The 15,305-nt window shown below is 38.5% G+C and overlaps 1 protein-coding gene across 1 annotated transcript in view; it reads left to right on the top strand.

The window, feature by feature from the left end:
- LOC119703176 (sodium/hydrogen exchanger 2-like) overlaps positions 1 to 14,489 on the top strand; it is a 33,940-nt gene extending 19,451 nt beyond the window's left edge. The window contains exons 5-12 of the mRNA XM_038142602.1: positions 492 to 694; positions 3,276 to 3,365; positions 4,627 to 4,697; positions 6,137 to 6,298; positions 6,857 to 6,953; positions 7,846 to 7,977; positions 9,899 to 9,989; positions 12,024 to 14,489. Of these exons, the coding sequence (XP_037998530.1) occupies positions 492 to 694; positions 3,276 to 3,365; positions 4,627 to 4,697; positions 6,137 to 6,298; positions 6,857 to 6,953; positions 7,846 to 7,977; positions 9,899 to 9,989; positions 12,024 to 12,394 (1,217 nt within the window). The 3' untranslated portion in view covers positions 12,395 to 14,489. The remainder of the gene's footprint in view (positions 1 to 491; positions 695 to 3,275; positions 3,366 to 4,626; positions 4,698 to 6,136; positions 6,299 to 6,856; positions 6,954 to 7,845; positions 7,978 to 9,898; positions 9,990 to 12,023) is intronic.
- The last annotated feature ends 816 nt before the right edge of the window (positions 14,490 to 15,305 follow it).

Below are 15,305 nucleotides of genomic sequence, written 5' to 3' on the forward strand. Positions count from 1 at the left end.
ATGCACTGGTGTCTTGTCCCCCCATCCCCAGTTCTGCAACCTTCATGTCTGTGTGAGTAAAACTGAGTGAACAAGAGTTTGCAGGGTTCAAAGCACAGATTGATGATGGAGACAAACCAGTTTTCAAAATCACCTCAAATGCAGTTAAAAAAGCAATTAGGAGTCTTGGTCTATACTGACACAGAGAATTATTGCTGTTTTAGAGGTGTAGTCTAGCAGGTAGCTGTCTTGTGAAGATCTATTAGCTTCTTCAGGTCTTAAATCCAGCTGACTCGAGGTGTTTAGCTCATTAAATATGTTCAAAATGATGTTCGTAAAGCTTTTTAATTTAATATTATGGTATTTCAAGCTGCTAAATAATGTTTCATTTCTTCAATAATATATATTGAAGAAGCAAATAAAAGTGGTTTTGAACAAATATTAGCATCATGGGCTAGTTGTGAAGTTCCCTTTTTCCCCCTCCTCTCTGTATTTCTGTTTTTTTTCCTCAGGTGTTTTTGTTCTGACTCAGATCATTAATGTATTCCGGACAATACCTCTCACTTTCAAGGACCAATTTATTATCGCCTATGGAGGTCTCCGAGGAGCAATTTGTTTTTCACTTGTATTTCTGCTTCCTCCTGCTGTGTTTCCCAGGAAGAAATTGTTCATCACTGCTGTTATCGTGGTGATATTCTTTACTGTTTTCATTCAGGTAGTACCTTTCTTCTCCTGAACTTCTTCTTTCTCAGACATGTTGCAAATAAGTACCTCTAATGGGTAGAAAATGAATTTTTCTAACTTAATTACTGTAAGGAACATACTTGAAGGTACTTGCCATAGTCATAGTAGAAAAAATGCTATGCATACCACAGGCAGGTAGCAAAAGTATGCCAGATATTAAATACTTAGTCTAACATGTAAGTAGTACTAAGTATTTAAGACTAGAGAGGTTGGAGTAGAGACAAAAGGTAATCTGGGCACAGCTTCAGCACTAATTTCTTTTTCTAGAATGTTTAAATTTGTGTGTTCACTCAGAAGTTCAGTGTTGGACATAGTGCACAGTGAGCTAAAGACACTGAGGGCCCAGACAGGTGAACTGGAGTCTGGGTGTTAGGAAGTGATGCTGCAAACCAGCTGGAGAGCCCTAAAAAAGCAGCAGGTGTATGTTAGGACATGAAGAACTTTTCTCTGATGACCACCTGGCCATGGAGGCCTGGTCAAGGGTGAACAAGAGACTGAAACCTGTGGAATGTAGAGGAGGCCAAGCCCATCAGATAAACACATCAGACTGGTCATTATCCAGAGCAGTCAGAGAGATGTGGGTGGCTATTAATGAAATTTCAGGTCTGTAGGAAAAAATATAGAATGTTTTGTTACTCTGCCTTTTACACAGAAAAGGGTGCTGTGGAAAGCAAACATCTGTGGTCATGCTTGGGAAAAGAGGCAAGGTAGAGATCAGTTAGTTGACTTTAGCTGTGAAAACTAATTTTGAAGGACAGAATAATTTAAAATAAATGAAATGTGCTGTGAGATGCAACATGATTTATCAAAGAAAACCCTTATATCATTCTTTCATAAGGCAGTTTATTTTCTAGAGTAATTTCATTTAACTGGACTATTGTAAAATCTTTGGGGAGGGGGCTACAGAGGACATTGCTAGTGTAACTACTCATTAAACTGAGGTTTAGATTGACATTAGGATGAAAGGTAAAATGTTTACATTCATGTAAAATGAATCAAGAAGGAGCTTACAGTTCCTCCTTTAAATGGAAATAGAAGCAAATTGTCCTTTGGTTCAGAAAGGATCTCTGGGGGTCTCTAGTCCAACCCTGTGCTTAAAGCAAGGCAGCCCTCAAGTTAGATGATGTTCCTCAGGGCCATGTCAAGCTGAGTTCTGAATATATTTATGGATGGAGGTACCCCAACCTCTCTGGGCACCCGCTCGAGTGTTCAACCTCCCTGGCCAGATAATAGGCTGATGAGATATTATTAAAGGAATTCCTCAAGGATAAGTTAATACTCTTGTTAACTGACCATGGCACATAGATGTGGGAGTTTTTGTTGCTGATGTTTCTTGATGACAGATTTTGAAAAGTGTTCTCAGGGTGACAGTGAGATAGAGTATCCTGTAGAAAGAACTGAGGGCCAATATGAAAGGAACAGAATGAAATTGAGCAGTAATGTGTGCAAAAGTGTTCTTGCAAGGACTTTCTTACTAGGAATTTCTCTTGTGAAATGGGAACCTTTGATTTGGAAAAAAATAGAAAGGGAAAAAGATGCAGGTGTACTAATTGGTAATGGGGTAGATTTTAAGTCAACAATACAGTGGGGACAGAAGAAAGGCAAATGTGATCTTAGGACACACTGAGACAGATATTTCCATTAGAGCATAGTGGCACGTTCTGGAGTGATCAGGGGACTGGTAAGTCATGGGAAAGGAGACCAGGATGCCTTGGCCTTAGCAAGATGAAGGAGAAGAGGGACTATAATTACTGTTTATATGAGGGAGTGAACACTGTTTAAACTAAAAAGACAAATGTTGGCACAAGAACAAAGTGGTACACAGTGACCATGATGCAATTAAGAAGCAGCTTTCTAATTATCAGAACAATAAGATTCAAGATGAGTGTTCCATTATGAGCAATGGGGCAAAGAAACCTAACTACTTTTAAAATAAAGCTTATTCATTTATGAAAAGAAATGTGACCTGGGTGTCTGGGATAGTAGAGACTGATTTCAACACCACAGGAGATTCATTCCTCTCCCCTGTGCCAGTGTGTCTGTACAAGTAAACAAATTATCTTAATTCTTCCACAAATATTTGTTAAAACCATTATATCATTTAGGGAATAGCCAAAACTTTTTGTTCTGTCTCTGAGAATGGTCAGGCAAGGATACATATTTACAAAAACCACAGTTTTATGATCTTAGATATTCATAATAATACTGTTTACATATCTTTGAATACCTATTTTGGATGTAAGTACTGAAAAAGAGGACTTTACATGTTCATTTTGAAATTTAGGGAATCAGTTTATTAATTTATGTTTTCTAACATATAATGAAACAGAAAGAAAAAGTTTAAAATTACTATGGATGGGATAGGTGATATATTCCCGATGGGTTCTTTTATGTTGACCCTCTTGGATCTCTCAGTTCTAGGGTGCCCCTTTCTTCCTCCTGTTGCATTAATAGAGTCTGAACTGGCAAGGACTTCATAGCTAAGTGCAAAACCTGCTAATCGAAAGAATTGATTCACTTTTATAACTATTGTGTTCTATTTTCCTTCACAGGGAATAACAATTCGCCCACTTGTGGAATTTCTTGATGTCAAAAGGTCAAACAAAAAGCAGCCTGCTGTCAGCGAAGAGATTTATAACAGGGTATGTTGCAGCTTCAGTATCATAGGTGAAACCCTTTATAGGTGAAATTCCTAGTCACATTCAGACAGACAATGCTTCAGCATCAGTATTATGGAGAGGGTGCACTATATTTCTTTTTGATAGCTGTTACAAGCACAATAATTGTAAAGCTTATATTTAACTTTTGACAATTACAGAAATTATTGTTACGTATCCTTATTTTGTTTCTTAATTGTCCAGATCTAGAAGTAAATTACCTTTCTGTAGTTTAATTCACACATGAGATACATGTTATTTTTGGCTACATCAGGAAACCTTTGGCTTTATTTAATTACATTATACTGCATTTGATTTAAGCTAATTAAACAAATGCAAACTTCTCTTAAACTTACTAAACTCTTTCACCATCAGCCTTTTTATGGATATATGTTTGGTACATGTGTATCTCCAATTGTTGCAGATTATTAGCCATGCATCTTCCTGAATGTATTTCTCCTTGCAGCATACCTGAGGCAAGTGGCTTGAAATTTCAAAAGGGAGGAATAGTAAGGGCCACATTTGGGAAAGAAGCCAATCTAGGCATCTAAAAATCTGTTGTTTTAGAGCTTATTCTTTGGACATGTCTACCAGGGTTTTTCCCTGAGACTGAGAGACCCTTGCGATGGTTCCTGGATTAAAAGCAAACATGCTGCCTCTGGCATCAAGTGAGACCTTAGCTGAACTGATTCAGTTTTTCCTAATTGACACTCAGGAAGAGTGTGTTTCTAATATTAGGTGGACAGGATGCTTTAAGATGATACAAATTCCTAAAATAGGATGTCAGGACCTAATGCTGGCTCTCAGTTCTGTCTGTGCATCCTGAGGGGCTGGTGCTGATGTAGGGAGCTTCTGTCCACTGAGGCTCTCTTCTCCACAAAGTCATACTTGCCTCACTGTCAGGCCTGAGGAAGTTCCAGGCATAGCAGCAAGTGGTTAGAGAATTTCAAGTAAGTGAAAATATGGGAAAAGCCTTTAGTTTCAGGCAGGAGCTGAGCAAGATTGACATTGAGGAAATTAGCAACTAACTTCTGTTCTTTTGTGGCTGTAAGCTAAGGAAGATTCTGGGGGAAAGGAACAGATTCTGTCCTTCAGCTTGGTTTGGACTGCTTTTGGTAGGACTGAAGCATTGTCCTGAGTTGTGACTAGATGTTTCTATTTTAAAGTAAGTTGGAAACTAATAAGGTCTAAGGACAAGGCAAGTGATGTCTATAAGTTTATGTAATGAACCAATGTTTCCCTTTAGTTCTTTGACCATGTGAAGACTGGAATTGAAGATGTGTGTGGACACTGGGGTCACAACTTTTGGAGAGATAAGTAAGAATGGCATTTGAAACTCTTTGTTATACAGGACAGGCTGAAATGGCTCTGCAGCAACAAACAAAGGCTGTTGGGCATCAAATTTCATTTTCAGCATTTATTCTTGAAAGCATATGGTTGTTTTTAGAACATGTGGGTTTCAAAGGGAAAGTAGCAAAACAATGTATTTTACTAAACCACAAGCAAGTAGAACAGAATCTCCAGCTGGGAAGAAAGGCAGCCCTCTGATCCCAGGGTGAAGGATGGTACCTTCTGAGGGTGCATGATTCTAACTGTTGCAGAGCATTTCCTGTATGTCTGCTGAGCCTTTTTTCCCACCCAGCTGTCCTCCTGCAAGCTGTATTTCTTAGGGCAGTTAAGTAATGGGTAAGTTTCCTATTTTTCCTATACAAAAGCTAGTGGATTTCCTCTAGGAAGATCAAGGCAGCAGCTGGCATGAGACATGAGAGGTCCTAATGGCAGGCAGCTCCACAGCTCTTGATTGTATTCCTTAAGAGCTGGAATCAGTTAAGATTACCCCTGGCAATACCTGAATCATTCATATTTTTACTTTATCTGCTGAATCATCATCATCATCATCATTAGGTTGGATCTAATTCCTTTTACATCCAAATTCTTTGGATCCAAACCATGAGCACAGCTCACCACCCTCTAGTCTCTGCTCCAAGAAGAATTTAAGTGTTTTATATAAAGAGAGAATAGCACCAGCAGGAATGGCTGAGGAGAGCCCTCTCCAAATGACTTGGGGGCGACACAGTGAGGACACTTTCCTGATGGATGTGTGACATGGGCGCAACTTTTCTTTACTTAGCCTGGTTCTCCTCCACTCTGTGTGAGATCTTTAATGAAGAGATTGCGGAGCTAAGGAGAGTCCTGCCTCTTCATGACCTTCACACTCAAATTCAAGAATAATTTCAGAATGTCTGGAGGGCAAAATATTTTACTGACAAACAAAATCAACACCAGCTGTAATCAATATTTTTTCACTAAGCATCCAAGAGGGTGTAGTTGCTTTAGAGAAAGGAACAACTTCTAAAGTTTTACAAAAGCAGGCTAAAATTTCAAAGAAAAAGCAGTTGATGCAGATTTTGGCCTTTTATTTGTTATTACAGTAAATATTTAATGTTCTCTTTGTCTTGATGAAAACAGAGAATTAAAAATAATATATTCTAATAACAGAATACCTAAAAGTTTAAAGTTCGTTCTAGGGATACTGCCCATTGACATATTAACCTATCTAACCTATTAAGACTACCTATCTGAAGTAAAGTTGAAATGAACCCTTTCTTAGGTAACTCAGCATTAGGTTGTTAACATGAACAGACACATTCCCAGAAAATAAAGTTGTTTAAAACTTCATTAACTGCAATATATTGGCTTTCCTTAACTGTGCACAGCAAAAATTAACTGATTGGTCTGGTTTGCCTCATGTACAGGTTTAAAAAGTTTGACAATAAATACCTGCGGAGACTTTTAATCCGTGAGAACCAGCCCAAATCCAGCATTGTTTCTTTATACAAGAAGCTGGAGATCAAGCATGCCATTGAGATGGCAGAGAGTGGAATGATAAGCAAGGTGCCATCATCGGTGTCTCTCAGGTAAGTGAGCGATGCCAGCACAGCCAAGCAGCTCAGCTGGGTCACATCATTTATTTCACACCGGGCTGTAGGCAGGATCCTTTGACTTAGGATACTTTGTGTCCTAATGTCACCAGAACAGTAAGAGGAAGTGAAACACGAGCCTTTTGCCTGTAGCTTCAGGTGAAGCGCTGTGTTCTTCCGGCATGTGTGGTTTTACTGGGACAGCTGCTCACTGGAACATCCATCTGCTGTGTAGAGCGGAGGTGGATTGAACACGTGCCTGCCTGCCTGCTGAGAATAGCTACAAGGGAAGCCTGAGGGGCATTTTGAATAGTACCTAATAGTGGACAATTTACTGTAATTTTAATCACATTTTATGTCTTAGCACAGATTCAAATGAAATCAAGATTTTATTTCTACATGTTACATTTTCACGTATTATTTGGTTGTTTTGAAATGTTGTTTCCACCTCTAACAAAGGAAATAATTCAAATGTCATTCCTGACCAAAAAAATAAAAAAACATTCTCTCTCTCCCTCTCCCCTATTTTTCTTTTTTTTTTTTATTCTGCCACAGTGACTATCATGAAGGAAAGATAAAGCCCCTTTCCCCCACTGAAATGGAAAACATGCGAGAAATATTAACAAAGAATCTCTACCAAATACGACACCGAGTAAGGATGAACTTTTGCCTACATAAATATCCCACTGCTCTTGTAATATACTGATTATCTTCTTAACATATCTTTGAGCTAGTACATCTGCTCTATCATATAATAACAAATAATGCTCTTATTTACCTCTGTTGCTTTGAATCTATCCTGTCATATGTACAGTAGCATATTCACATTCCTTTGTGTAAATACTTACTTGATCTTATACTACTGATAAGGCTTAATGTTTTTGTCTTATTAACTCTGATGCAACCACAGTATTAAAGAAGGGTCATAGGTGCCAATTCAACCCAACATTGTCTGCTTGTGTCAGTATATTGGTCACTTCATGATATGGGATTAGATTTCCTATTTGCCTCCAGTTGTAAAGTTGTTTGTATTAAAAACAGAGATGATGAACTGGAAAAATAGTGAAATAAAAGCAAAAGGACATTTCACATTTGTCCTCATGTGGCTAAGTAGTTTGAATGCCTGAGCCCTTGGAAAACATTCAAAAATTGAGCAAGCCTCATCTTGCTGGAGGTTAAAATTACTTCCCTCTAGGGGACTCATCACTTTCAAATATGTGTCCTCTACTGACATACTAACCAAGCTACTACAGTGTAGGGATAAACATGGTATAAAGCCAGCTTCTTCCATTTTGTCATTCATTATAAATATCAGCAGAAAATAAACCAAAACCAACAAAAAAACCCCCATGTAGTTGTGAAGCAGATGAATAAAAACATTCCCAGCATAATTATTGTTCTTGTTCTTAATCATCTGCAATACAATCTTGTTCACAAGGATTTATGATGCTTATTAAAGCAAAACGCCTGGTTTTCCTGTTCATATAGGCCAGCACGTTTGACATCATGCTTTCCAGTCTGTGATCACTGCTTTTCCATTTCAGACAATGTCCTACAACCGACATAGCCTGGCTGCAGATGCAAGTGAGAAGCAGGCCAAAGAAATTCTGATCCGTCGCCGGCACAGCCTTCGGGAGAGCCTGAGGAAAACAAACAGCCTGTCAAGGGAGAGACCGGTACTTGCAGTTTGTGGTGTTTTTTGGTTATTTTTTGTTTGTCTGGTTTTTTTTTTAATTTTAATTTTTATTGAAAGTAGCTCTTTGTAGCTAACTGTCATGCAGAAAAAGCAATGTTCTGACATGCAGGGAAAAATCCTGAATTTGGAAGAAAACTGCACATCTAATATCACACTTACACCTTTAGTTGCACACATGAGCCCTTTAATTTGTGTTGACACCTTCAGCAAGACTTCAGTCTTGTAGAATGTGATATGGGATTGGGATCTGCTGCCATAATTTTTACCTCAAAGAAGCTTGACAGGCTCTGTACACAATGTACGTATGATCAGTATTCTCTATCAGTATTTTGATGAAGTGTGAATGATTAAAGGTTAAAAATGACTTTGAGATAGAAAAGCTACTTAACATAAGCTCCAAAATATAGGAGAAGACTTCTGACCACCACAGCCAGAGCAAGCTCTTCACTTGAAAAATATTGTATGCTCTTTAGTATTCATAAAATGTAGTCAGGCCTTCAGATTTTGACACTGGTTAGGAAAACTGCTTCCACTTACAAGGATTGCTGTGGCATGATCGTATTTGGCTCTCTAAGGCAATCCTGCAGTTGTAAACTTCCAACCATATTGGAAGGGAGCACACTAATTAGGCAGGAAAACTGATCCTTTGGGTCATACCCAGGTATCAAGGAAATTAGCCATCCTGTGAATATGTATTTTCATGTTACAGGAACATTTAGTGAATGTTGTCTTCATTATACAGCTGTCCTTCAGTATTTGAGGCTGGAATAATGTCTCCAAAAGGATGATAATGTCTCATAGGTGATCATTACCAGAGCTCCTGTGGTGTTAATTATGACAAAAAGACTGTTCCTGAATTATTTTTTTTTTCTTCTCAACCATAGTCACATATGTTACCTTTTCATACAATTAAATTGTTTACTATGTGGAATAGTGAGGAGACTCAGCAGGACTTTTGGGGCAGGCAAAGAAAAAGGATGTCTGATAATTTTTCAAAACACACCAGCTATAATTTTAAGAATAATTATCCTCAGATAAATCCTCCACAGAGGGAAGAGGAGAAAGAGGAAAAGAATAAAAACCCAAAGAGGAAAAATCTCTAAGGGAAAATAAATTTGCTTTCAGGTTCCTTTTGGGTCTGCCACCAGTAATGGTATTAGCATAGGAGAGCTGGCAGACTGTAAAGATTTAAAAAAATATTTGTAGCAAATGTAAGAAAGGATGTCCTTGAGAAACTTTTGAATTTAAAAAAAAGGCAACTTGTCCTGGAAAGTACCTCTCATGTTTTAGAAGTATGAAGTGTAGTCTGTTCCCAGAGCCTTTAAATCTTAGTCTGGGGAAAACAAGGATTTTATGCCCTGAACTGGTAAATGATCATGCTGGTGTCTGACTTCCTCATCAACTTCAGTGTGACTAGTCAACTGTATAAAGTCATTTATATGTATAAGGCACTTGCAGGATCAGAATGCAGATTGGTTCTTGAGCCCAAGCTTCAGTCTCACACAGAGTTTTGCAGCTGACTAATGAAAAGTTTTAAACAAGTTTCAAGCTGCATGAAGTGCCATGCTTGTGGCATTTGCCTTCCTTAGAAAGCCTGTGCAGGCAAGGTTGAGGTTAGAGACCATACATTTATTAACTCTGATCTCAGAGGGCATTTCACTAGGTTTTCATTTGATTAAAGTGCTTGAGATTATTCAGTCTTTACCTTAGTTAGCACAGCCTTCAGCCAGCAATCAGCACTGAGTGTGTAGTAAAAGATCACATATTAGCTAATTCAAAACTACTCTGCAGCCCTTTAGCTACAGAAACCTGTTCAAGCCTCAGTTGTGTATCTTAACATGCATTCTGCAGGTACACTAGGCTGCAGTGACTTAAAGTGTTTTGGTTTTCTCTGCATGCAGGCTGCAGCAAATACAAAAAGATTCCTTTCACTTCCTAAAAACACTAAACTCCCAGAGAAACTTCGAGTGAGAAATAAAACATCTTCCAGAGGTAATGAATTTTTTTTCTTTTCTCTTACTGTGCTGCAGTCATTTTGCTTACATAGAAGGAAGGCTTTTCCAGGGATGATATAGAGAAATAAGCAAACTAGAGCATTTAAAACAGTGTGTCTTAAAGCAGAAATGTGAGTGTAGAGAAATGCCCTGGACAGCAGGGTTTTGTGGGGCATTCTCACTTCCTATCCCATACTGGCATAGTCCTCCCAGCATATCTCCTCATGTCAGCAAGCAGCTCCTGCTGCACTTCTGCACCAGGAACACTGCCGTGGCTCATTCTGCTCATCTTTATTCCATAATCCAGATATCCCTCCTGGATTATGAGCCTATTTGGTTCTTTTCTCTCGGGGGTCAGGGTAGAGGACACTGCTCTGAGAAGCAAACCAGAGAGGGCAATAAGGACATTAGAGACATCTAGTTTATTGTTCTCATGAAGAACTCAAAATGCTGTGGTTTACAAGGTTTACAACCAAATTGTTAATTTTTTTTCCTCTGCTTAAACTCACAAATGTTTTATATTGTAGTTCTTGAGTTCTAACAAAAAAAAATCTGTTGGAGCACAAAATTTGATGTGAAAACTTTGCCCAATTCTATATATTACTTTTGATACTGGTTTCATTACCATGCTTTTATCATACTCGGGAGCATTTTCTTTCATGACAAGCTGTCATAAGGATCTCTTGCTGACAAGAAGAAACCTGTGCAGAGTTTCTAAAATTTCCTGATCTCCACCCCAATTAATTTTCCACTATTCACAAATAATTTAACGATAGACCATGCTTTTGTCTGTTAATAATGATATCATTGCTCTCCTGAGTGTAGGATGCCTTTTATTCTGTAGTTAGTCTGCAGAGGTCACCTACTGTCACCTAGAATTAAAAAGAAAATATGCCTCCAGATTATTCAATTGTCAAAAAATATATTATTTGACATACTTAGAAGGGAAAAAGCCTGAAAACACACTCTTGATGAAGACCTGCCTTGATATATAATTATCTGGGTGAATGGACAATTACATGGTGATATATTTTGTTGACCTCTTCCTCACCTTTTTAAAAGAAATAACATGAAGGCTAGAAATCTAATTTGTTCATATAACAGTTGCACAGTTGCACAGTTGTTTACCTTGATGTATTTAAAACATCATGTCTGATTTAAGTCTAAGAACAAATCTGAGACATTCATAATCTATTGTTAAAATTATTATCAAATGACTCAAGTGTGCAAGTTTTGATGAAGATGTTAATTCTTTTTAAAGAAGCCTGCTGGGGAAAAATATATGCACATGTGCACATCCAGGCTATCTCCAGCTTGGTTTACCTGGCAATGATCATTTAAGGGCATTCCCTAAGCAATGATGCCACCTTTCCCTAGAGCATATTCTACCCTACTCTGAGTGGGAGGAAGAGTTTGCAGCACTTGCAACCTATAAGATTTGCCCTGTTGATTCTGTTTCATGTCTTACACTCAGCCTTATTAAGGATGGGATATTTCCACCCATCTGTACATTGACCTTGAGAGATCCTTTGCCTGGTAAGAGTACTGATGCTCCTTTTCCAATGTCAAGTTTCTAGAGCCCCTGTACACGTTGTGCTCTAGAAAAGCCTCTCAGTTTAGATTTCGTGAGATGTGGGGCTGAGAAATCTAATTTTGGTATCCTGCTTGGATGTAAGCAGTGACTAGACCCTAAGCTCAGAGAGATGCAGTTTTTCTGTCCAGAGAACTGGAAATTTTCCATAACTGGGAAAATGTCACTTCAATCAAGAGACCACTTGGCAATCAAGGAGCAGCTGAGTGAGCCTTTCTAAAAATCCCACTTTTAAGGGTAGGGATGTTTTTTAAGTCAAATCTCCCCTGTTTTGGCAGAGTTAAGAGGCTGTTACCGGGTCTAATCAGAAAGCATGGAATATAGAAAAAATATGGGAAAACTTTATTTTTTGGCTGGAAGGGCTCAGTGTGCTGTTACTCAAATATTCCTGGAACAGTTATATTCTACACCTTAAACTATACTTTTCTTTTCAATTAACAGTGGGTGACAGCAGTGACTCTGAGCTGGATGCTGCTACCACAGTGCTCAATCTAAGGCCCAGAGCAGGGAAAATCTTGAGAGACCAGAGACTGAGACAACAGAGGCCACTACCTGAGTTTAGGGTGGAGTGGAAGAACGAAGTTGACGGGAGCCAGGACGGACGAGGAGAGCAGCAGGACCCAAGCACCTTGCCTCAGCCATCCATTGGGTTCAGGCAGCCACTGCTGACAAGACCAAGATTTGGCACTTTGAGCAGGGAAGATTTGACTGCAGACCATGGGTCAGCAAGACCTATGCCACCACCACGGTTAGTTAGGCAGGCATCGCAAGGGGACAGGCAGAGAAATAAGCCTGAGAACCAGCTGTACTGAACATAGCCAAAGGAGAACTATTGATAACAAACCATGGACTTACTGATTTAGGATTCTAAATGATCTGATCAGACTATGGGATCCATTAAAATAACAAAACAAGCCTCCATCTGGGTCTAACCACTTCCATTTGAGTTAAGCCAACTCCATTAACTAAGTGAAAGGAATACTGCAGCAATTGCAACGTTAAAGATACAAAAAATAATATATCTCTTTTACAAATAACTTATGACGATGTTTTAATTTAATTACATTATTTCCACTGTTAAAAAGTATAGAAATGTGCCTTATCACATCATCTCTCATGGAACCAAGTCACAAAGGTTCAATACCCAATTTTCCATTGAAGTCATTGTTGAAGGTCCAGTGATGAATAGATTCCTAAAAATACCCCCAAACTTGTGTATCATTTCAGATTTTATTTATAATCAATAATACTTGTTTTAACCAGAACTTCAACATGAATACCACTGAAAATTGCACAATGCACCTATCATATAGACTTCTAAAGAAGAATAAATATATTCCTGAAGCCTAGTTTGCTCGAAGACCTCTGATTCAGAAAAAGAGGAAGAAGAGAAGAAACAAGCTGTAGAAGAATTGCAAATAAGGCTTATAAAAAGGACTTGCAACAAAGACCTGAATAGCTTGAATTTTTACTTTCTGAATTTTTGGCAATATGTTACCTTTGAAAGGTACTAAGGATCACCAAAGAAAAACTGAATTACCTTGGCTTTCACTTATGTCAGCAAGAACTGAGAGTGCTTAGCAGGACACCAGAAGGCCTAAAACCAGAAAACTTCAAGTGGATAAATAATGTTTTGAATCAAAATTGCTTTTTTGCACCTTAGTTACTTGGTTGCAATGTAATGCAAACACAGCAGTAGAATAGTTGCAGACCACTGCACGTAGACAAAGCGAGCAGTCTCCTGTTTGAGTCAGGGACCACTGAGACTCAAGAAAGCTCACGCTTGTGACCCTGATTAATTTGTTTTACTTTTTGTTTCCTCATCTGTAAGAGGGGAAAGGTAATCTTTTCTTTGTCTGAGCTATGCACTCCAAGGAACAAAAATGTTCCATCTAATTTGTTTTTACAGAAAAGTAGCACAGTGGGGCCCTGGAATCAGCTGAAGTCACTGTGCACCTTAATAACATGGACTTCTTGATCCTAGAATCAATGGCTGCCATTTGAGGGCGTATGGGAAGCATTAAAATAAATGATACTTAACTGTAGCTCTCAGGAATTTGCACTTTCTGTCCCACTTAATCTAAGTACTGAGCTTGCTTTAGCACAGATACACATTTCAGTACAATGCAGAAATAATTTTCTTTCTACTTGTTACAAAATTAATAATTTTCATTGAAGAATGTACACTGTGAAATCATAACTTTTCTCTTTCATTAGCACATTTCTAAATCTGTGGGCAATAAGATTAATTTTTTTATTTAAGCTTGTTTTGAAAGAACTATTAAAAATCAGAGTTTCCTTTTAAAACCACAAAGTAGATTTCTTTCAAATGTTCATGGGTGGGGGTTGATAAGTGGGGATGTAAGACCTTCCATCTTCTAACAGCATTTCCAAAATACTTATTTCATGTATGTATTTGAAATACCAAAATTTCCCGAACTCTTTCCTTAGGTCCTTTAGTCTTTTTCCTCTGTTCAAGCTATAGAAAATTCTGCTGTGTAGCAAATGCAAAGTCTAAACTGCAGAGGAATGGCTCTGTGAACCCTATAATACTCAGTCAAATGTTCATGGGTATTCTCAACAAATGATTATTGTGGAAATCAATACTTAGCTGTCCTCTAATGATCATCTCCTGTTTGGAAATAAACTTGGGTTCAAGGAAAGCCAGCAAATTTTGAAAACAAATTTAAATTTGTCTTTCAACAGGAAAGTACTTTCATCTGTAAAACTGTCAGGGAATACTATGTCACTGCATTATTTGGAACACGTTTGAATAAGAAAAAAGCCTCGAGTTTTGATTTCAGTTTTGAGACAACTTCCTCCTTACAGATTGTTTAAATTAGCTGTTTTATATGAGGCCGATCTGAGATCTGACCAAATCAATAAATGTGAAATGTTGCACATCAACATTTAGTTTACTCTCTGTGGAGTTTTCTTGTTTGTGTGCTGGTAATGACCAAGCACTTGGATTCTATCTGGGGAGAGCTGCCTTTAATTTTTTTTTCAAACAGTTGTTATTTTTTATGGCACAATTTTAAATAATGAATGCAGGTTTCAGGAACCTTACTGCTATGCTGGTTGCCCATTAATGCAGGGCACGCTCACATTATTTGTGCTTAAAGTGGTGCCCCATAATACAAGCACATCAATTTGAAGGTCATTTTTATGAAATACAGTCTTAAGCTCTTGGTGCTTCAAAACATGATAGCATGTTTTTACCTTTCCAGAGCACTTGAAATCCAGAGAATACAAGCATCAAGGCACATCTCCAGCATGGTCACTGTGAAGCCGAATTGCAAATCTTCTGGGACTCTGTGTCCTTGCGAGTACCCTCTGCCTTCCTCACTTCTGGTCTTCCCACCCTTTTCAGGCTCTTTTCCACTACTGCTGAATCGGACCCTTGCCATGCCTGGGAACTGATTTCTGGGTGCTCCCCTTTTCAGTAGCAATGACAGCAGCAGGTGGCACAGGCGTTGTTCCAGTTTGCCCTTATCATTCAACTCTCCCTCTGGTTTGGGTCAGAGGTTTACCTTTGCCTTTTTTTTTTTTTTCTCCTTTCCTGCAAAGGAAAAACGCGTGAGCACTTTTTTTTGAGCCTGCAGAGGAGACATCCTTCATGCTGTATCAGAGTTTATCTGCTGGAGAATGAAATGCCCAATAAATCTGTCCTCGAGCACCATCTGATGGGGAAAGTCATGTATTGACAGAGGACAACGTTTCTTG

Source organism: Motacilla alba, chromosome 1 (genome assembly GCF_015832195.1).
Source record: "Motacilla alba alba isolate MOTALB_02 chromosome 1, Motacilla_alba_V1.0_pri, whole genome shotgun sequence".
Classification (NCBI taxonomy): Eukaryota; Metazoa; Chordata; class Aves; order Passeriformes; family Motacillidae; genus Motacilla; species Motacilla alba.